The sequence below is a fragment of the Oratosquilla oratoria genome, chromosome 12, assembly GCF_046742065.1.
Source record: "Oratosquilla oratoria isolate Oo_2021 chromosome 12, ASM4674206v1, whole genome shotgun sequence".
In the NCBI taxonomy this organism is placed as follows: Eukaryota; Metazoa; Arthropoda; class Malacostraca; order Stomatopoda; family Squillidae; genus Oratosquilla; species Oratosquilla oratoria.
The window spans coordinates 59,640,992-59,662,176 of NC_134788.1; the positions used below are offsets into that span (position 1 = coordinate 59,640,992).

A 21,185-nucleotide genomic window follows, 5' to 3' on the forward strand; every position below is an offset into this window, starting at 1 on the left:
ACAGAGAGAACAGAAATGGGGGTGCACGTCTGATGTCAGAGAATGTGATTGCTGTTAAATGGCATGACAACAAATATGTAACACTGCTAAGTAATGCAGTAGGAGTTGAACCTGTAGGCTCTGTCAAAAGGTTTGACAATGAAAGTAAATCCAAAGTTGATATCCCTTGTCCCTCCATTGTCCTGGCTTACAACAAACATATGGGGGGGATTGGCCTCTCTGACATGCTAGTGGCTTTGTATAGGACACCACTCAGGTCACACAGGTGGTATCTTCCACTATTTGGCTCAAAATGTGATGTGTTTCATTGCCTAAAGAACAAGCAAATGTGCTTTGTTGAATATCATAAGTAGATTTCTATATATTTTCAACAATTCAAATATGTATTTTTGTAGAAAAAGAAGTTTTATTTAATCATGGAACTGTGATTTTTTTTCCTTTAATTTCTTAAAATATAAGGAAAATATATCATATCACAATAATAGTTTTTCTTTTCTATATCCTAGTGTAGGTAAAAATCATAATGTTTGGAGAAGTTTCCGTAAGTGGTCAGCTCAAAAAATTTGTGGAGCCTCTGAGCACAAGATTTTTATGGTAAATGGTTTACTCAACAAAATTGTTGAGCCCCACAGCATGATATCTATTAGGTACACAGAAAAATGTCTTCAGTAAAAGTTGTTATTTACATCTCAAACAAGAAAAAGACCTGAAAAAAAATTATTCACCCAAATTCTTCATGTGACCATTAAAGGGTTAAACTACCCCTACCCCATCCCATCCTTCTGTCCTATCAACTACAAAAAACAAGGGGCATGGTGGGAGTGGTTTGTCGAGTTATGATTATTTACAATCTGTTCATGCCCATGGCAAATTTACTAGTAAATCACGAATACAACATAAAGCATTTTTTTTAGGTTAGGTTATGCCTATGGTGAATGACTGCTGGAACCTTCCGATATAAAATACAAATATTTTGTGAAGCTATGGTTCTTTTTGTGACATTTCACTGCATGCATTTCAAGTATTCCACTCCTAAATAATGTATGATATTCCTGCAACCAGCATCCATTGTAATGAAAAGAAGCTGTCAAGAATCTATTACCCCTAGAAACGTATTCCCGAATTTGTGGCTTTGCATCATGCAATGTATGAGCGTTTTGACAAGACTTCATCCTGCCTACCAAATTGGAAGTGCTCATATTCGATCAGAACTAACATGAAACCAGGCAACATCAAGGGATGAACAGACAAGGAAAATAACCTCTACCACACAACACATGCACACGCTTGACGAGCCCCCTTAATAACATTTATTACCTGCGTGTATGTTGTGCTTCTCAACTCTATGCCACTTCTGGATATTACAGATGTCCTAGGAATCTCAAAGTTTTTTTTTCAGTATATACAAAGTAACTGCTCATACTATAATGCATCAATCTATATTCGATTCATACGAAGTGGGTTTGTGGAATACGCAGTGGCGGCCCGCCAAGATGAATGTAAACACATATCACCCGGCGTCGTCAGAAGGCAATAGATTAAGTGATTTTTCCAACAAACTCCCTTTTAGACATTATATAAAATATTCCAGTCAATTTCACCATCATGATGTCCTTATTTCTATTAAAACAAGAGTTTACAAAAGTGGATTTCCGAGCGTATAAGTGACAAAATACCTTGCGATTGTTCAAATTGGGTCAAAAGCTTATAATATGACAGAATGTTAGGCTAGACCCTTATGAAGAGTTTCAGATATGGGGCCATCTCAAACTCTGCCCAATAAGAGACTGGCAATAATTTTCCAATATTGCCCCGAGTAAAGAATATAAATTTGATAAATCTGGACATGATTAAAGCGGTTTAATGCTTCTATGCTTATGAACTGGTTATTATAGTAATGAAATATATCTAACAGAGTTGCTCATTAATAAGTTTATGTTAAATACAAAAATACAACATGTTATGGAATGTTTGTGGTGATTCTAGAATTATCGCCTTCTTATTTGGAATTACAGGGTGTATACACCAAGTATTCATGTTTTCTTTGCCTATGGGACAGTCGGGCTGATAATGAACAGTACCAGAAAGTGGAGGTGCCCCCTCGAGGTGACTTGCAGCCAGGAAAACTCAATGTTATTAGACAGCCTCTTGTAGACCCTACCAATGTGTTGCTATCCCCACTTTATTAAGTTAAGGGTGGTATATTTACTGGTCCGCAAATAAAGAAAATGTATCAATGTAACTTGAGAATGCAACGAGTAATGTCGAAGGAGAGTCGTGCCTTGCATTTCGAAATATAGTTAATGGCAGCTCGTAGCAAAAATTTTGGAAAGCTATAAGAACTTAGGATGTAGAATGTCATTAAAGGTACACTTTTTGCATTCATATTTGAATTGTTTCGTGAAAACTTGGAAGGAGTGAGTGAAGAGCATCGCGAGAAGTTCCATCAGGACATTGCTGCAATGGAGAAAAGAGACCAAGGAAACTGGGAGATTGCTATGATAGGAGACTATGGTTACTGTTGCGTAAAGATCAAGAAGTTCACAATAAGAAATCACGCTCATCAGTGCATTTCTACTAAGCTCTTCCTTGCCACATGCTTTTATTCTTACATTTTCTAATTAGTTATAAAAAGAAATACAAGGATGGAATATCAGCTACAGTTTAAGACAATGTGAATATGCTAAATATAGTGTACTATCGTAGTTTGATATAATTTGTCTCGTATATAAAACATTAATTATATTTTGAAATCTCGATTATATGCAATTTTCAAATCTATTTCTAAAATCAGGAGAGAAAACAACCTTGGTAGCCATAAAAACACAAGAAACAGTGTTAGCCAGTGTAATTGGTCTCAACAAGGCTTTGTATAGGTGAATTTTAATTTTCTGACATTACATTGAATCTCCTTAGTTTTGTCGCAATAACTTATGCCTTTTTTCTTCTCTCTCTCTTTCTCACACACACACACAGATTTGACAGCTATTTACAGAATCATGAAAGGCATAGAAATTATTGATAGAGAGAATCTGATAAAATGGGATGACAGAAATACGAGTACAAGAGGACACGGAAAGAAAATCAAGACAGCTATATAAGAGATCTGAAAAAGAACAGCTTTCCTCACAGAGTAATAGACAGTTGGAACAAGTTAGATGAGAATGTGGTGTGTGCAAAAACAATATATGAATTTGAAAATAGTTTAGATAAAATGAGATATGAAGACGGGACACCACGAGCATAGCTCCCCTCTCCGTAAAATACAACTAGGTAAATACACACACACACACACACACACGGTGGCGCGGTTGGTAGAGTCCCAAACTGTCACTATGGCGGTCCGGGTTCGAATCCTGCCCAGGGCAGAAAAGAATTTCAGTATCGCTGCGCTTCGAGTCGTTACTCCAACTCTCGTGGGCGGGGAATTGGGTGTGTGTTTGCGTGTAAGGTCAAAGCATTACCCACAGACCGGTCATACAAGATCTGAGCTCTCTTCCGTGAGGGAAATAGCTGTCGATCACGAGTCCAACACGTGATCCAAAGGCCAAGGTGAATCACACACACACACACACACTGTCTCGACAGAGACTGCAGCAGATCCGAGGTGAATACACACGCACTGGGTAAGAGACTAGTAGATTAGGAAGAGGCCCGTGGCCTGAAAGTTGAAAAGGAAATAGAGGGACGACACTCCTTGTGTATTCATTGAGAGTAGCTAAGCTAACTTTTTTCTTTCTTGTTTAGTTCCAATTCAGTTTAGTTTACTTACTATGTTGGTCTGATGCAATGTATGCTGGTTGTGGCGGTAACGTGTGGGTTCTTGGTAGACTGTGTGGCCACCATGCAAGCATGGGACTGTACTCTTTCCTCTTGTCGTTCGCTTGCTTTTGGATGCTCTGGGGTAGTGCCGTCTTCAAGTAATTTGTCCCATGTTTGATCCCACATACGGTGGTGTGTGATGTAGAGAGGTTGTGTGCTGATTCTTTTTGCATTTCTTCCATTGTTTCGTGAAATGGTGGGGTTTGACCACTGGCAAGAATGAGGAACTTATTTTGAAAGGTCTGTAGTTTCTGTAGTGAGGTTTTCGATAGAGTGTTGAGAGGGACGTATGGGTATTCTATTATTGATCTCACAAAGTTTTTGCATAGGTGTACTTTAACTTTCTTTGACATTGCTTTGAATCTCCTTAGTTTTACCGCGATAGCTTTTTCCTGTTCTAACTTGTCGTTTACATGGGTCAATATGCACCGCTGGGCTACTTTGAGTCACAGTAGTTAGCCAGATTTGGAGTATTCGATGGTCACATCATCTGTTAGATCACCGTGATCTGGCTTTTAGCTCTTTCTACTTGCTTCTCCATCATTTTGGTCAATTTCCCATAGATGAATTGTTATGTCGTTCCAATACATTATGTAGTTGTTGTTTGCCGTGTGTGTGTGTGTGTACTTACCTAGCTATATTTTACGGGAAGGGGAGCTATGCTTGTGATGTCCCGCCATCATATCTCATTTTATCTAAACTGTTTTTAAATTCATGTATTGTTGTTGCACACATCACTTCTTCGTCCAACTTGTTCCAGATGTCTATTACTCTGTGGGGAAAGCTGTTCTTTTTCAGGTCCCTTCTATAGCTGTCTTTCTTGATTTTCTTTTCGTGCCCTCTTGTGTTATGCATGAACGGCCGAGTATTGGCATGAATAAAGTACCCAGAGTGCTAGGGTATAAAAATATATACGTAGGTTTCTATATCTAATAAGTACTTCTGTATACATAGGCTTGGATACATAAAGGGAGCCCTATCAATATAAAACAGTGAATAACGTTCAGCACATGTTAAATAGTTCACGTCCACTGGCTCAACAGGTTCTTATCACCATAGTGTCTCTGGTCCAACTGCGTTGGCGGGAACTATGCCGTGACGTCATGGCGTCACCGTGGCAAAGGTAATAGATGCTATATACAACAGCATCCTAGACTAAATTGTCCTAGCTAGGTCATCTATTATACATAGTCCCTATGCTCCGTTACACATGGGAAAAAGTGTCTCCTATCCTGACATGTGTTTACAAATGTATGTGTGTCGTATGCCTATGGGTGTCTATCATGATCGCGCCATGCGCGCGGGAATATCAAATACCCAGACATAGACACATGTGCCACATCTTGTATTCCTACTATTCCATTTTATTAGATCCTTTCTATCAATAGTTTTTATGCCTTTCATGATTCTATAGTTATCAAGTCCCCTCTGTCTCTTTGTTCTAATGTCTGTAGTTCAAGTTTTGTTAATCTCTCTTCATATGATAGTTCCGAGTGTGTTGGTGCTAGTTTTGTAATTGCTCTTTGTAATTGTGTGTGTGTGTGTGTGTGCCCACAACTCGTATAGATCAAGAACCGGGTCAGAGTGACCCTAGTTCAGGTTTTTTGTTTTATCATTTGTCTGTTTTGATTTTCATTTACTATTAGTTATATGTCAATTCATTATTATCTACTATTCACCTGTTTGTTTATTATCTAACTATACCTATGCATTTATTTATGTATTCTATTTACATTATTATAGTTTTCATTTATCAAATTATTACGATTTTTTCGCATCCGACCTAGATATGGACCAAAAGGTCTCCTGTCGGCATGCTCCGCCTTTGTAATCCTTTGTAAAACATCCCAACCGACCACCACGTATCGAGAACCCCAACAGTACCAACAATGGTCTTTTAGAGCTCCCATCATTAGAAGCAATTATAGCCAATATACAAGGCCTTAAAGGAAAATAAAGAAGTGAATAAATACATATATTAATTAAAAACAATAGATTAAAATTAAAGATAAGCACAATAATAATAATAACCCAACTAAAGTGTATTTCCAGAAAAAGCTCACCACTGAGGAAGCTTCAACGTACATTACCCTGACAGACTTGCTTAAAGATAAGTGTTACACGCAGAAAAATCCTTTAGCAATTACAGAATGAGAATCAGACAAGAAACAATGGTCTCAAACTGTCCGGAAATAGATTCAATTTGGAAGTAGGTAGAAACAACTTTGCCTACCGTGTAGTTAATGAATGGAATAAACTTCCTGCACAGGTAGTGCAATGTAGTTCAGTTCGTAGCTTTAAGAATCATTTAGATAAATACCTAAGATGCTGTAATGATTATAATTTATCTTATATTATTTGTTTTTGTTTTGTTATCATTTGTCTTTTTGATTTTCATTTATTATTAGTTATATGTCAATTTATTATTATTTACTATTTACCTGTTTATTATGTAACTATACCTATGCATTTATTTATGTATTTTATTTGTTATTTACATTATCATAGTTTTTATTTATTGTTTTATTATTGATATGATTTTTTTTCACATCCGACCTAGATATGGATCAAAAGGTCTCCTGTCGGCATGCTCCGCCTTTGTAATCCTTTGTAAATAGCCAGTTTATAGAGAGTGGACAAAAACATAAGTCATGAAGGCGTCGTGATATATTTCAGAAATTATCAGACCATGAAGAACAAGCACAATCAAATATATTACAGAAATTCTTCCTGGTACAAGCAATAACAAAGTTCAGCAAACAAATTATATTTCTTCGTCAACGATGAACAATTCATCATATATCTTATATCACTATTGAAATGTGGGAGTTGTGTCTCATAGGATAAATTAAACACTGCTGAATATATTACCGAAGATATATTTACGGTAATACAAATTACAAATAACTATGGCATATACTCCAAACGACTTTACACAATGCTAAGGCAAACAGAACTCCGTCATGACATACAGATATCTATATCCATCAGTTGCACAGTTTTCTAATATCTTCGGCGTTTTTCGTAAGTGCAAAAACATTCGTGCACTTAATGGAACACTTGAGAATTTTTAATTACGAATTAGCAAAAATGCAATTACGCAACAGGCCAAAGGTCACTCAAATAACTTCACAACTGAGAGTAAACCAATTAAGATTTACAACTGGCAGTATGCATGTAATAACCCATCAACCAAACTGAACTGCTTGATAACAGTGGGTGAGTACTTGATAGCTGAATGTAGAATCATACAGGAAAATCATATCACTCAGGTCACACTGGAAAGGCCTTTCGCCAGCGTAGGCCATCATGCAATACACGAGATCATCTTTCCGTGAGGAAATGTGAGTCATTACGTGACGTTTGAAATAAGTCCTCCGTGTGAAATCTGAATAGGCTTCTTTCCTGTATGGGTCGCCACATGACATCTAAATTTACTTGTTTCTGAGAGAGCTGCACCACACAAGTCACACTTGAAAGGCTTCTCTCACACTGTGGGTCACCACGTGTCGTTTGAGATTACCCTTTTGTGAGAAAGCTGCATCGCAGAGGTCACACTTGAAAGGCTTCTCTCCAGTATGGGTCGCCACGTGTTGTTTAAGAGTATGTTTTCGTGAAAAACCAGCATCACACAGGTCACACTTGAAAGGCTTCTCTCCGGTGTGGGTCAACACGTGTTGTTTAAGAATATATTTTCGTGAAAAACCAGCATCACATAGGTCACACTTGAAAGGCTTCTCTCCAGTGTGGGTCACCACGTGCTGTTTGAGATGATTCTTATGTGAGAAAGCTGCATCACACAGGTCACACTTGAAAGGCTTCTCTCCACTGTGGGTCACCATGTGATATTTGAGAGAACTCTTTTCTGTAAAAGCTGCATCACATAGGTCACACTGAAAAGGCTTCTCTCCTGTGTGGATCATCATGTGTCGTCTGAAAGCACCCTTTAGCGAGAAAGACGCATCACACATGCTACACTGGAAATGCTTCTCTCCGGTGTGTGAAACTATGTGTTGTTTAAGATCACCCTTTGCTAAAAAAGCTACATCGCACAGATCACACTTAAAATGCTTCTCTCCAGTGTGAGTCTTTAGGTGTCGTTTGAGATGACTCTTTAGTGTAAAAGCCGCATCACACAGGCCACACTGGAAAGGCTTCTTTCCAGTGTGGGTCACCATGTGATATTTGAGATTACCCTTTTGTGAGAAAGCTGCATCGCAGAGGTCACACTTGAAAGGTTTCTCTCCAGTATGGGTCGCCACGTGTTGTTTAAGAATATGCTTTCGTGTAAAAGCTGCATCACACAGGTCACACTGGAAAGGCTTCTCTCCAGTGTGGGTCAACACGTGTTGTTTAAGATGATTCTTTAGTGAGAAAGCTGCATCACACAGGTCACACTGGAAAGGCTTCTCTCCAGTGTGGGTCACCACGTGTTGTTTGAGATGATTCTTTAGTGAAAAAGCTGCATCACACAGGTCACATTTGAAAGGTTTCTCTCCAGTGTGGGTCACCATGTGTTGTTTGAGATGACTCTTTTGTGAGAAAGCTGCATCACACAGGTCACACTGGAAAGGCTTCTCTCCTGTGTGGATCATCATGTGTTGTTTGAGATGACTCTTTTGTGAGAAAGCTGCATCACACAGGTCACACTGGAAAGGCTTCTCTCCTGTGTGGATCATCATGTGTTGTCTGAAATCACTCTTTCGCGAGAAAGACGCATCACACATGCTACACTGGAAATGCTTCTCTCCGGTGTGTGAAACTATGTGTTGTTTGAGACTACCCTTTACTGAGAAAGCTGCATCGCACAGGTCACACTTGAAAGGCTTCTCTCCAGTGTGGGTCATCACGTGTCGTTTGAGATCATTCTTTCGTGAGAAAGCCGCATCACACAGGTCACATTGGAAAGACTTCTCTCCAGTGTGGGTCAACACGTGTCGTTTGAGATCACTCTTTGTTACAAAAGCTGCATCACACTGGTCACACTTCAAGGGCTTCTCTCCAGTGTGGGTCATCCTGTGATACTTGAGGTGACTCTTTTGTGTGAAAGTTGCATCACATAGATCACACTGGAAAGGCTTCTCTCCAGTGTGGGTCACCACGTGTCGTTTAAGATTACTCTTTGTCGAGAAAACTGCATCACACAGGTCACATTGAAAAGGTTTCTCTCTAGTGTGGGTCATCGTGTGATATTTAAGACGACTCATAAGATAGTTGTGCCACGGATGACACAAGATTATATTCATATGATGAAAATAGGGAGTCTTCGGATGTCTTTTCCCAGGAATTGTTGATAGCTACTCTCACCCTGAAAGTAAATATGTAATAAGTATGACAACTAAGTTTTTGAAAGAATGCAATAGGAGTGACACCAAGGAGTATAAGTAGAGTGGGGCATTAACCAAAATAAAATCAGGGAAAGGAATAAACATTTCGTAACAAGAAGTTTAAAGGAAGAAGTAAGAAATGGAAGGTTGAACAAATCCTAAAAAAAATATGGAGTAGTCAAAATTATTCAGGAAATAATAAAGCGAAAGACTGAACAAATAATGCAAAGAGATAGAGCCCACAAGAAAAAGAAATCAATGTATGATACAGGATACAACACAGCTGGAAACAAGAAAAACTTGCACAATTTTTTGCTGAGGACCACTACACACACACATCAATCAAGGATGTCAAAAATCAATGTTGGAGAGATTCATGAGATTCTGATATTCATTTTTACAATAAATCACTTGTTTTCCGTTTTTCGAAGAACCCCCTCACCCTCTCCGTGATAAGTAAATTACTTATAGGTTAGATTAGATTCACCCCTCACTTTCATCAAATACAAAGACAAGGTGCACAGTGGGAGTAGACCCATAGCAATCTTGTAAATCAACATAATATTTCATTTTCAAGGTTATGGTGGATGGCACTACTATTTTAAACATTACGACATAAAGATTATTACTTGCTAGTCTTTTTGGAGTATCACGAAAATATACATATACATTAACCAAAGTGCAACAAATTAAGATAACAAACAGTTCACACCCAAGAAGATTAAAAAGAAATGAGAACAAATGTAAAAAATATGAAGAACTAATGAAACTGAAAAAGGGAGTGAAAAAGTAATGAAAATTGATAAATAATAAGTCACAAGAGCTGATGAATAAATATTACAAACAGAAAGAATAAGGGGGGAAATTGGAGTATGATGGACACAATATCACAGATAAGTGGACTTATTTTATTTTATTTTTTCAGAGGTCAACCACCCGATAATCGAAGATGCCAGGAACCAATATGTGATTCTTGTGAATCCTTAATTGGTTTCCATTTGTTAGGGAACACGTCCGATCCCGCCTCTACACACACCCAAACACCAATCACGGATGTCATAAATCAACATTTGAGAGATTTACGATAATCTAATACTGTATTGGTTTCTACAGCAAATTACTTGTTTTCCATTTTGGGGGGAAACAAGTAAAATTTCACACTAATACCACCAGAATCCTATAAATAAAAATATAAAATATTGATTTATGACATCTTTGAGTGAGAAGTAAATCATTTCTAATCAATATATCCTAACCTGTCCCTACCTACAACTATGTTGGGTTAGATTCACCCCTCATTTCCATCAGTTACTATAACAAGGCCCACGAAGGAATCAGCTTGTTGATTTATAGTTCAGTGAAAACAACCACTTCAAATGAATTACGTGTGATGTGTAAATATTTGTGCTGTGTAGCAATCCTACTTGTAAATCAACATGATATTCAATTTCCTAGATGACTAGTAGGGTGGCCAGATGTCCTCCTTTTGAGCACTTTGTCCTCCATCCGCCACAACCTCACGCCAGACATGCATTTGTCCTCCTTTCTTGGGGTGTGGCAACAATAAATGAATAAACAAACAAATAAAGAATTAATAAAAAATATATAGATAAACAAATAAACCTAGGTATACAATAATGCCGTACAATCAAATTATGTGGGAGTACCCAGGCCAAGGTCAACATCGGAACTCAGCAGCCAAAGTAGACAGGAACTGCACAGGACCAATGTTGTGAACATGTGATTGGATGATTTACATCTCATACATTGGGCTGCAGTCCTGAGGTGGCCATGGTGCAGTGTGGTTTGGCAATTAATTTATGAGGTTAAGGAGTCTGAAAATGTTAATAATAAAGACTTTGTTTAACTCTGACTCAGCCAAAGAGATAGGATTCATTGCTAAAGGCAGAAAGGATGAGTTTCATGTTTTTTGTACACTGTATCGTTGTGATGTTGAGATAGCAGGTAAGGGGAAGAGTGCAGTTGAACGGCACACAGCCACAGACAAGCGTAGACTTAACACTCGCAGTGCTGGCAACTCATCACTACTATCATTTATTTCTTCAGCTCGATCCTCTCAGGATGACAAAATCACAGCTGCAGACCTTTGTAAAGTATATCATACTGTGAAACATCACCAGTCATATAGGAGCATTGACTGTGCAGTGAAAGTTGACATACATACATACATATACCAAGGCTTTTTCACGCTTACAAGGGAGGTAGCCAAAAAAGAAAAGGGATAAAATCATTTCCACCCATTCCATCCCTGAATGCACTCCACATCCCTCCACCCTCCCCCTCATCTTAGCATCTCCTGGATGACGGGTCATCCCTGCACCTTGTCCACTGCCCTGGGTCAGAAGCAGTGTTGCAAGACACAGCACATCTACAGCAAGGCCGTTTTATTAAATCGGCGACCCCCCCCCTCTCCATCCCCCCCATTGCATAAAGGAGAAGACGGGGAGAAATCCCTTCGGGCTGCGTCAAATTTTGCTCACACATACTATTTCACCCCCCATCCCCCTGCCCATTCCACCTCATGCATCACAACATCTTCCATATACAACCATTCTCCATTCACCCCTGTCTTCTGTCCTCTCCCATCCTTCCTCAACAGACATTCCCCTCTTCCCCAAAGCGCCCTTCACCCCCATCCATCCACCTCATCCTAGGACGTCCCCTCATGTGTTCACTCCCTCCACATCTGCCTTCCATACCTCTTTTACTAGTCTTTCTTCATTCATTCTTTCCATGTGTCCAAACCATCCTAATGATCTTTCATCAACCCTATCTCCCAGCTCCCTTTCCATCCCTGTTCTCCTCACTTCTCACTCTATCTAGCCTAGTAACCCCCATCATCCTTCTCAGACACCTCATCTCAAACACATTCAAACTCCTTCTCTCTTCTTCTTTTATGTTCCATGTTTCTGCCCCATACAGTGCTGTTGGCACAATCACTCCTTCATACAATCTCCTCTTAGCATCCATTCCCAAATGCCTATTCCTCATTACACTCTTTAATCCACCAAGGCATTTACTTGTTTCTCTCAATCTACATTCTACCTCCACCTTTACTCCACCTTTTCCTGCCACATTTGCACCCAAGTATCTAAAACTATCCACTTCCTCCAGTTGCTCTCCCTTAATGCTCACTTCCAGTCTACTGCCACTTTCCCCCCTAGTACATCTCATCACCTTACTTTTACCCACATTTATCTTTAGCTTTCTTCTATCACACACTCTCCCAAACTCTGTCACCAACTTCCTCAATCCCTCCTCCGATCCTGCCACAAGCGCAGTGTCGTCCGCAAACAACAGCTGGCTCACCTCCCACTTTTCTCCATTTTCTTTAACCATCTCCAATCCCTGCCCCACTACCATTGCATTTACCTCTTGCACTACCCCATCCATGTATAAGTTGAACAGCCAGGGTGACATAACGCATCCTTGACAAAGTCCCACCTTTACCTCAAACCACTCACTCTCTCCATTTCTAATCCTAACACAAACTCTCTACTCTAATAAAAACTCTTGACAGCTCCCAAAAGCTTTCCTCCTATCCCGTATATCCGCATAACCTCCCACAGTGCCTTTCTGTCTACCCTGTCGTACGCCTTTTCCAGATCCATAAAGGCCCAAAAAACATCCTTCCCCTTTCCTATAGCTTTCTCACATATCTGTCTTACCACAAAAATCTGATCTACACAACCTCTACCTGTCCTAAATCCACACTGTTCCTCACCAATTACTCCCCCTGTTCCTCTCCTAATCCTCTCAATCAAGATCCTCCCATAAGCCTTCCCAACTACACTTAACAAGCTAATCCCTCTGAAACTACTACATTCACACTTGTACCCCTTTCCCTTGTAAAGTGGAACTATACAGGCACTCCTCCAGTCCTCCGGCACTCTACCTTCTCTCCAGCAGACATTAAATAACCTCACCAACCAGTCCAGCATCACTGTACCTCCTTTTTTAAGACATTCTGCATGGCGTCCATCCAGACCAGGTGCCTTACCTGCTTTCATCATCTTAACAGCTGCCTTCACTTCATCCTTCCTTATTTCTCCTCCATTTTCCTCACTCATCACGGTCATTTTCTTAGCATTTCCCACTGCAGCTATCTTTCCCTCCCTATCCTCCTTCACATTTAGCAACTCTCTGAAATATTCTGCCCATCTTCCGCTTACTGCCTTCTCCTCCATTATCATCTTAACAGCTGCCTTCACTTCATCCTTCCTTATTTCTCCTCCATTTTCCTCACTCATCACGGTCATTTTCTTAGCATTTCCCACTGCAGCTATCTTTCCCTCCCTATCCTCCTTCACATTTAGCAACTCTCTGAAATATTCTGCCCATCTTCCGCTTACTGCCTTCTCCTCCATTATCATCTCTCCATCTGCACCTTTTACCTTTTCTTCTCTACTTGATTCGCCACCTCTTCCTCTCTTAATTTCTTTCCAAAACATCTTTTTATTACTCTCAAAATTTTCTGTCATACTCTTACCCCATATATATATATATATTCCTGTATATTATAATCATCAATATGCTGTGGCCTCCTTTTTGGAAATTTGGAAATGGCTCCCTAGTGATTAGTAAAGTGAAAATTAAATGGGAAATAATAAGGCACAGGAGTGTATGAGTAAACATTACACGGAGAAAGAAGCCCCAAGAAAGAAATTAAAATCAGAATATGATGAGAGATACAATAGCAGCAAACACTTGAAATAAGAAATATTGGTAACATTTTTGCAAGTGTCTACACCCACCCAATAATCAAGGATGTCAGAAATCAATGTATGATTCTTGCAAATCCTTTAATGATTTCCATTTGTCAGGAAACATTTCAGCAACACCCCACCCACCCTGTTGCAGAGCCACAGGATTGGCGGGTAAATGATTGAATTTTGGCACAAGTAACACACTGCATCCATAAATAAAACTATAAAATATTTGTCATTTATCTAACGAGTGAGGATAAAGTCTACAGAACCTTAACTATTGCTAGGTTAAGTTAAACTCATCCCTCAACTACCAAAAAAAAAAAAAAAAAAAAAAAATGCATGATAGGTGTGATTTGTTGAGTTATGAATATTTACAACATATTCATACTTGTACATTACGACTACAATATGAAGCATTGGTTATGGCTAATGACTGCTCCTGGAACCTTCCGATATAAATTACAAATACTGAGTGAAGCTATGGTTCTTTCTGTGAAATTTCACTGCATGCATTTGAAGTATTCCACTCCCAAATAATGTATGATACTCCTACAATCCGCATCCATCGCAATGAAAAGAAGTTGCCAAGAATATATTGCCCCTAGAAACGTATTCCCGAATTTGTTGCTTAGTATCTATGGTCGTTGCATGCGAGAATGTAAATAATAGATGAGAGTTTTGACAAAACTTATTTCTCACTACCAAATTGGAAGTGCCCATATTAGATCAGAACAAACATGAAACCAGGCAGATGATTATTTACAATCTGTTCATACCAATGGCAAACTTACTAGTAAATCACGAATGCAACATATAGCATTTTTTTAGGTTAGGTTATGGTGAATAACTGCTTCTGGAACCTTCAGATATAAATTACGAATATTTTGTAAAGCTTTGGTTCTTTTTGTGACATTTCACTGCATGCATTTGGGGTATTCCACTCCCAAATAATGTATGATACTCCTGCAACCTGCATCCATTGTAATGAAAAGCTGTCAGGAATATATTACCCCTAGAAACATAAGAACATAAGAATAAAGGAGACCGCAAAAGAACAAGGCCTACGCTAGACAACTCTATATCCATCACCACCTGTCATCGAATTGAATTGAACTGAATTTTCGGATATAATCATACATACAATAAGTGCAATACATATAAGACTCAATATTATACATAGTATATATAATTGTACATCCGAGGATGGCACAGAAAGACTTATTTCCAATGTGGTCCTCATATTACAACTAGGAAAGGATTGTCATAGAAAAGCTAGGTTATAAGAAGTGTAAAATAGGATTATAAGAAGTGTAAATTAAACATATAAACTATTTTCTTCAGAGAGAACAGTGTCTAAAATATAGCATCTAACTGTTATCTTTTAGACACTGTTCTCTCTGCTTTTAAAACAACTGATAGTTTCAGCGCTTACTACATGGTTACTAAGCTTATTCCATTCATCGACCACCAATTCTTGCCTATTTCCCTCTTAAATCTAAATTTGTCGCTTTGTATCATGCAATGGATGAGCGTTTTGACAAGACTTCATCCTGCCTACCAAATTGGAAGTGCCCATATTCGATCAGAACTAACATGAAACCAGGCAGCATCAAGGGATGAACAGACTAGGAAAATAACCTCTACGACACAATACATGCACACGCTTGACGAGCGCCCTGAACATTTATTACCTACGTGTTTGTTGTGCTTCTAAATTCTATGCCACTTCTGGATATCACAGATGTCCTAGGAATTTCAAAGATTCTTTTAGATATATACAGAGTAATTGCTCATACTATAAAGCATCTAATTATATTCGATTCATACGAAGTGGACTTGTAGAACACGTAGTGGCGGGTAAACACATTTCGCCCGGCGTCGTCAGAATGCAATGGATTAAGTTATTTTTCCATCCAACTCCCTTCTAGACATTATAAAAAATATCCCAGTCGATTTCACCATCATGGTGTTCATATTTCTATTAAAATAAGAGTTTGTAAGAATGGATTTCCGAGCGGATAAGTGACAAAATACCATGCGATTGTTCACATTGGGTCAAAAGCATGAAATATGACATGAAGAGTTTCAGATATGGGGCCATCTGGAAGTCTGCCCATTAAGAGACTGGCAGTCATTTTCCAATATGGCCCCCAGTAAAGAATATAAATTTGATAAAGCTGGACATTACTTAATCATTACATGATCCAAGCAGTTTAATGCTTCTATGCTTATGAACTGGTTATTATAGTAATGAAATATATCTAACAGAATTGCTCATTGATAAGTTTATGTTAAATACAAAAATATAACATGTTATGGCATGTTTGTGGTGATTTTAAAATTATCGACTTCTTACTTGGATTACAGGGTGTATACACCAAGTATTCTTGTTTTCTTTGCCTATAGAATAGTCGGGTTGATAATGAACAGTACCAGAAAGTGGAGTGGTCTCCTCGAGGTGACTTGCAGCCAGGAAAACTCAATGTTATTAGATAACCTCTTGTAGAGCCTACCAATGTGTTGCTATCCCCACTTTATTAAGTTAAGGGTGGTATATCTACTGGTCCGCAAATAAAGAAAATGTATCAATATAACTTGAGAATGCAATGAGTAATGTCGAAAGAGAGTCGTGGTTTGCATTTCGAGATACAGTTAATGGATTCCTTGGTAACAATAAAGACCCAAACTACAAGCAGCCTGTAGCAAAAATTTTGGAAAGCTATAAGAACTTGGGATGTAGAACGCCATTAAAGGTATACTTTTTGCATTCATATTTCGAGTGTTTCGTGAAAACTTTGAAGGAGTGAGTGAAGAGCATGGTGAGAACTTCCGTCAGGACATTGCTGCAATGGAGAAAAGATACCAAGGAAGCTGGGAGATTGCTATGATGGGAGACTATTTACTGGTGCGTAAAGATCAAGTTCACAATAAGAAATCACGCTCATCAGTGCATTTCTACTAAGCTCTTCCTTGTCACATGTTTTTATACTTACATTTTCTAATTAGTTTTAACAGGAAATACAAAGAATGGAATATCAGCTACAATTCAAGACAATGTGAATATGCTAAATATAGTGTACTATCGTAGTTTGATATAGTTTGTTATGTATATAAAACATTAATAATATTTTGAAATCTCGATTGTATGCAATTTTCAACTGTATTTCTAAAACCAGGAGAGACAACAACCTTGGTAGAAATAAAAACATAAAAAAGTAGTGTTATTGGTCTCACCAAGGCTTCGTATAGGTGAATTTTAATTTTCTATAACGGTTTGGTCCTGGCTCTAAGGACGTACAGCGACTGCCTAGGTAAGTAATGCCCGCGAATAATTATATATGTAGCGCCGAGGGAAAACGTATTGTAACCACCCAACATCCCCCCTCCAAGATAATGTGTGCTCAAGGACACATTGAGCTGACGAACATTACGTACAGCAGGGCACAAGGCACAAGGAAACGAAAGTGGCCAGGTATACAAAGAAACAAAATAGAATACAGTTCCAGTCACAAGCTGTGAGTGTAGCGGGACAATGCCCGTTATACATTACAATGGGCGTACATTACATTAAAAACGACGTTACATTAGATATAGTCATTTAGCCACCCTGGGCGCTTCGTTTGTCTTCTCAGGCGTTGCTAGGGTGGGGGAGGAGTTGATGGGGGATCGGTTGTTAAGGTCACCTCGTTCCGTGCCTCTGTTAATGCACGCGCGGAAGTAAGCCTAAGGCGTTTCCTGTTCCTAAGTCTAATGCGGCCACTCCCGTCGAGCCTGATGGTGTATTGCCTGTGAGGGAGCGCCTCCACTACCAGGCCCGTGCGATCCCACACATCGGATGCCTGGTTCTGAACCCTCACGCGGGTATCGGGGGCCAGGGGTTGAAGGTGTCTGAGTGTGCTATTGGCCATCAGGGTGTTACCAGCCTCCCCCATCTGCACCTCTCTCTGGCGAAGCGTTCCGCCCCAGTGCCTGTCCACCCTAAGGTGCCAACGGGCCGTGAGCACCCCGTCGCGTAGCTGTCTGCCGGCAGCAAGTTGGGCGGGAGACTTGTTTATTGTTCGCAGTGGAGTGTTGAGGTACTGGAGCAAAGCGAGGGAGGCTTTATCGGTGTCCAATGTCCCACCGCCGCCCGTGTTGGCTTTGATAATTTTCTTGGCTGATTTTACTGCCGCCTCTGCGAGCCACAAAACTGATTCCAAATATCAAAAATAAATCATACGAAAATCGACTTAAGCACATGAATCTGTTTTCCCTAAAAAAGCGTAGACTCAGAGGTGACTTGATACAGGTCTTTAAGATTTTAAAGGGAATTGACAACATCAAAAGTGACCAAATTTTCACATTGAATGAGAATCAGACAAGAAACTATGGTCTCAAACTGTCCGGAAATAGATTCAATTTGGAAGTAGGTAGAAACAACTTTGCCAACCGTGTAGTTAATGAATGGAATAAACTTCCTGCACAGGTAGTACAATGTAGTTCAGTTCGAAGCTTTAAGAATCATTTAGATAAATACCTAAGTAAGATGCTGTAATGATTATAATTTATGTTATATTATTTGTTTTTGTTTTGTTATAATTTGTCTGTCTGATTTTCATTTATTATTAGTTATATGTCAATTTATAATAATTTACTATTTACCTTTTTGTTTGTTATTCAACTATACCTATGCATTTATTTATGTATTTTATTTGTTATTTTTACATTATTATAGTTTTAATTTATTATTGATATGACTTTTCCCCCTTTTTTTTGCATCCGACCTAGATATGGATCAAAAGGTCTCCTGTCGGCATGCTCCGCCTTTGTAAATCCTTTGTAATCTGCTCGCCCGTTCGACTGGGGGTTTTGTGCTGACAATAGGCGTGCTGTGACGCCCCAGTCCCGAAGGAATTCAGCCATTTCCTTGCTCGCCAGGTTCATACCTCCGTCGGTGGACAGTTGTTCCGGGGCACCCCATCGCGTGAAGTAACGCCTCAATTGGGTTTTGATTCTTTGCGATGTGGCACCGGAGGGGAAGTGGGTAAGCTCCAGCCAACCAGTGAGCCTGTCGGCGTACGCCATGTAAGTGTTTCCCTCGTGCTGGAACATGTCTGCCACTGTAGACTGGAAAAGGGTATTCCGGGGGGGGGGGGGTGATGACGAGTGTCTCCGCGGGCTGCGAGGGGGCGTGTGTTTCGCATGACGTGCAGGATGCCCTGTAGTGCTGCAGGTTTCCCTCCATTCCGGGCCAGTATACGCATTGCCTTGCCCTCCGTAGCATCGATTCGAGCCCCTGGTGCCCGGCGTGTAAGTTCGCAGCCACCTGTGGGCGGAGGGGCTCTAGGATCACGAGGCGTGCACACCCCTGTTGGAATGCGTACGTCACCAGGTCCTGGATAACTGCCAGCCTGTCTCTTACGCCATAGAACGGGCGCAGGCAGGTCACCTCTTGTGATTTGTGTTGGTGCCAGTCCGAGGCTAGCACTTTGGCCAGCAGTAGTTGGTACACGGGGTCGTCGGCGGCGATCTTTCTCACCGCTGACTCATCCAGGATGTGACCCTTGTATCCGGCTGTGGCAATCACAGCAGCTGCAATTGCTTCGGTGAGGTCCTCGTCCAGGTCCGCGTCAACGTTCGATGGGGGGCTTCTGAGGGCCGGGTACCTGGATAGAAAGTCCGCCGCGGCGTTTCTCTTCCCGGGCAGGTATTTGACCTGGAAGCGGTACTGCAACGTTCGCTCTTTTAGCCGGAAGAGCCGCGGGTTGACCACCTCTGACAGAGCTCTGTCCCCCAAGAGTTTGGTGAGGGGGCGGTGGTCGGTGACAATTGTGAGGTTTGGGCATCCCAGCAAGAACAGCCTGGCTTTCTGGAGGCACCACGCCACGGCTAAAGCTTCTCCCTCTACTGCGGCGTAGCCAGCCTCAGCAGCAGTGAGGTGGCGGCTGCCGCACAGGGCCAGGCGCCAGCCCGCCTTACAGCAGAAGGGGGCAACAGCGAATGAGCAGTGGCAGTACTGCTGCAGGATGATGAATCCGATACCTTCCCTGCTCCAGTCCGTGATGGCTATTGTCGGGCGTGTCTTGTCGTAGTACGCCAGGCCGTCCTTGGCCAGCTGGCATATGGTGTCCTGGGCTCGACAAAACTTTTCTTGCAGTTGCTCGTTCCAATATACCGATCTGCCACATGTTTTTTTTTCAGGAGCTCCCTAAAGTCGTTCATGATTGGGGCCGTGGTGAGGAAGGGGGCGAGCTGGTTCACGAACCCGTACCACGACCTGATGTCTGAGATGGAGGGCTTGTCTGGCTGGCATGCTGAAGTTCTTGATGGCCGCGAGGCGTTCATCCGTGGGTTTATATTCGTCCCAGCCCAGACGACTTCCCTCCGAGCGAACTGAAATTTCTCCGGCTTCAGCGTAATCCCCTTGGCTGCACACGTCGACAGGGACTCGTAAGTGTGCCAGAAAGCCTCCTCGATGCTGCTGTCGTAGAGGAGGGTATTGTCGACACACTTGTACTTCCTCGTAATGCCCTGAATGGCATCGTCAAAACGCTTGGTGTACGCGTCGCCGGCGGAGCAGTGGCCCATGGGAGTACGGCAGAACCTGAACCTTCCCCATGGGGTGATGAAAGTGGTGAGACTCCGCCCGGGGCAGAAAATAATTTCAGTATTTCGAGTCGTTACTCCAACTCTTGTGGGCGGGGAGTTGGGTGTGTGTGTGTGCATGTAAGGTCAAAGCATTACCCATAGATCGTTCATACGAGATCTGAGCTCTCTTCCGTGAGGGAAATAGCTGTCGATCACGAGTCCAAGACGCGATCCAAAGACCAAGGTGAAAATACACACTGGGCAGGAGACTAGTAAGTTAGGAAGAGGCCCGTGGCCTGAAAGTTGGAAAGGAAATAGGGGGACGACACTCCTTGTGTATTCATTGGGAATAGCTAACATAGTTTTTTTTTTTTTTTGTTTTGTTTAGTTCCAATTCAGTTTAGTTTACTATGCTGGTCTGATGCAATGTACACTGGTTGTGGCGGTAATGTCTGGATTCTTGGTAGACTCTCTGGCCACCCATGTATGGGGCTCTACTCTTTCTTGGCATTCGCTTCCTTTCGGATGCTCTGGGGTAGTGCGCTCTTCAAGTAATTTGTCCCAAGTTTGAATCCACATACGGTGGTGTGTGATGTTGAGAGGTTGCGTGTTGATTCTTTTGTGGATTTCTTTGATTGTTTCGTGAAATGGTGGGGGTTGACCACTGGCAAGACTGAGGAACTTATTTTGAAAGGTCTGTAGTTTCTGTAGTGGGGTTTTCGATAGAGTATTGAGAGGG

The 21,185-nt window shown here is 40.9% G+C and overlaps 2 protein-coding genes across 2 annotated transcripts; both read right to left on the bottom strand.

The window, feature by feature from the left end:
- Positions 1–6,615: 6,615 nt before the first annotated feature.
- On the bottom strand, positions 6,616–9,099 carry LOC143030802 (uncharacterized). Its single transcript, XM_076194019.1, has one exon. The coding sequence runs from the start codon at positions 9,066–9,068 to the stop codon at positions 7,290–7,292; it is 1,779 nt and encodes a 592-aa protein (XP_076050134.1). The 5' UTR covers positions 9,069–9,099; the 3' UTR covers positions 6,616–7,289.
- Positions 9,100–17,517: 8,418 nt separating this feature from the next.
- LOC143030430 (uncharacterized) lies at positions 17,518–20,446 on the bottom strand. Its single transcript, XM_076193578.1, has 4 exons — positions 20,124–20,446; positions 19,131–20,037; positions 18,805–18,985; positions 17,518–18,068 (listed from the first exon to the last, which is right to left on the bottom strand). Exons 1-4 carry the CDS (start codon positions 20,444–20,446, stop codon positions 17,518–17,520), a joined length of 1,962 nt encoding a protein of 653 aa, XP_076049693.1.
- Between the last annotated feature and the right edge of the window lie 739 nt (positions 20,447–21,185).

Coding starts and splice junctions, on each gene's coding strand:
- LOC143030802 (XM_076194019.1), bottom strand. CDS start 9,068: ATGAATATAATCTTGTGTCATCCGTGGCACAACTATCTTATGAGTCGT.
- LOC143030430 (XM_076193578.1), bottom strand. CDS start 20,446: ATGGGCCACTGCTCCGCCGGCGACGCGTACACCAAGCGTTTTGACGAT. Junction 20,038..20,123: donor GACATCAGGTCGTGGTACGG/GTTCGTGAACCA, acceptor AACATGTGGCAG/ATCGGTATATTGGAACGAGC. Junction 18,986..19,130: donor TCGAATCGATGCTACGGAGG/GCAAGGCAATGC, acceptor ACCCTTTTCCAG/TCTACAGTGGCAGACATGTT.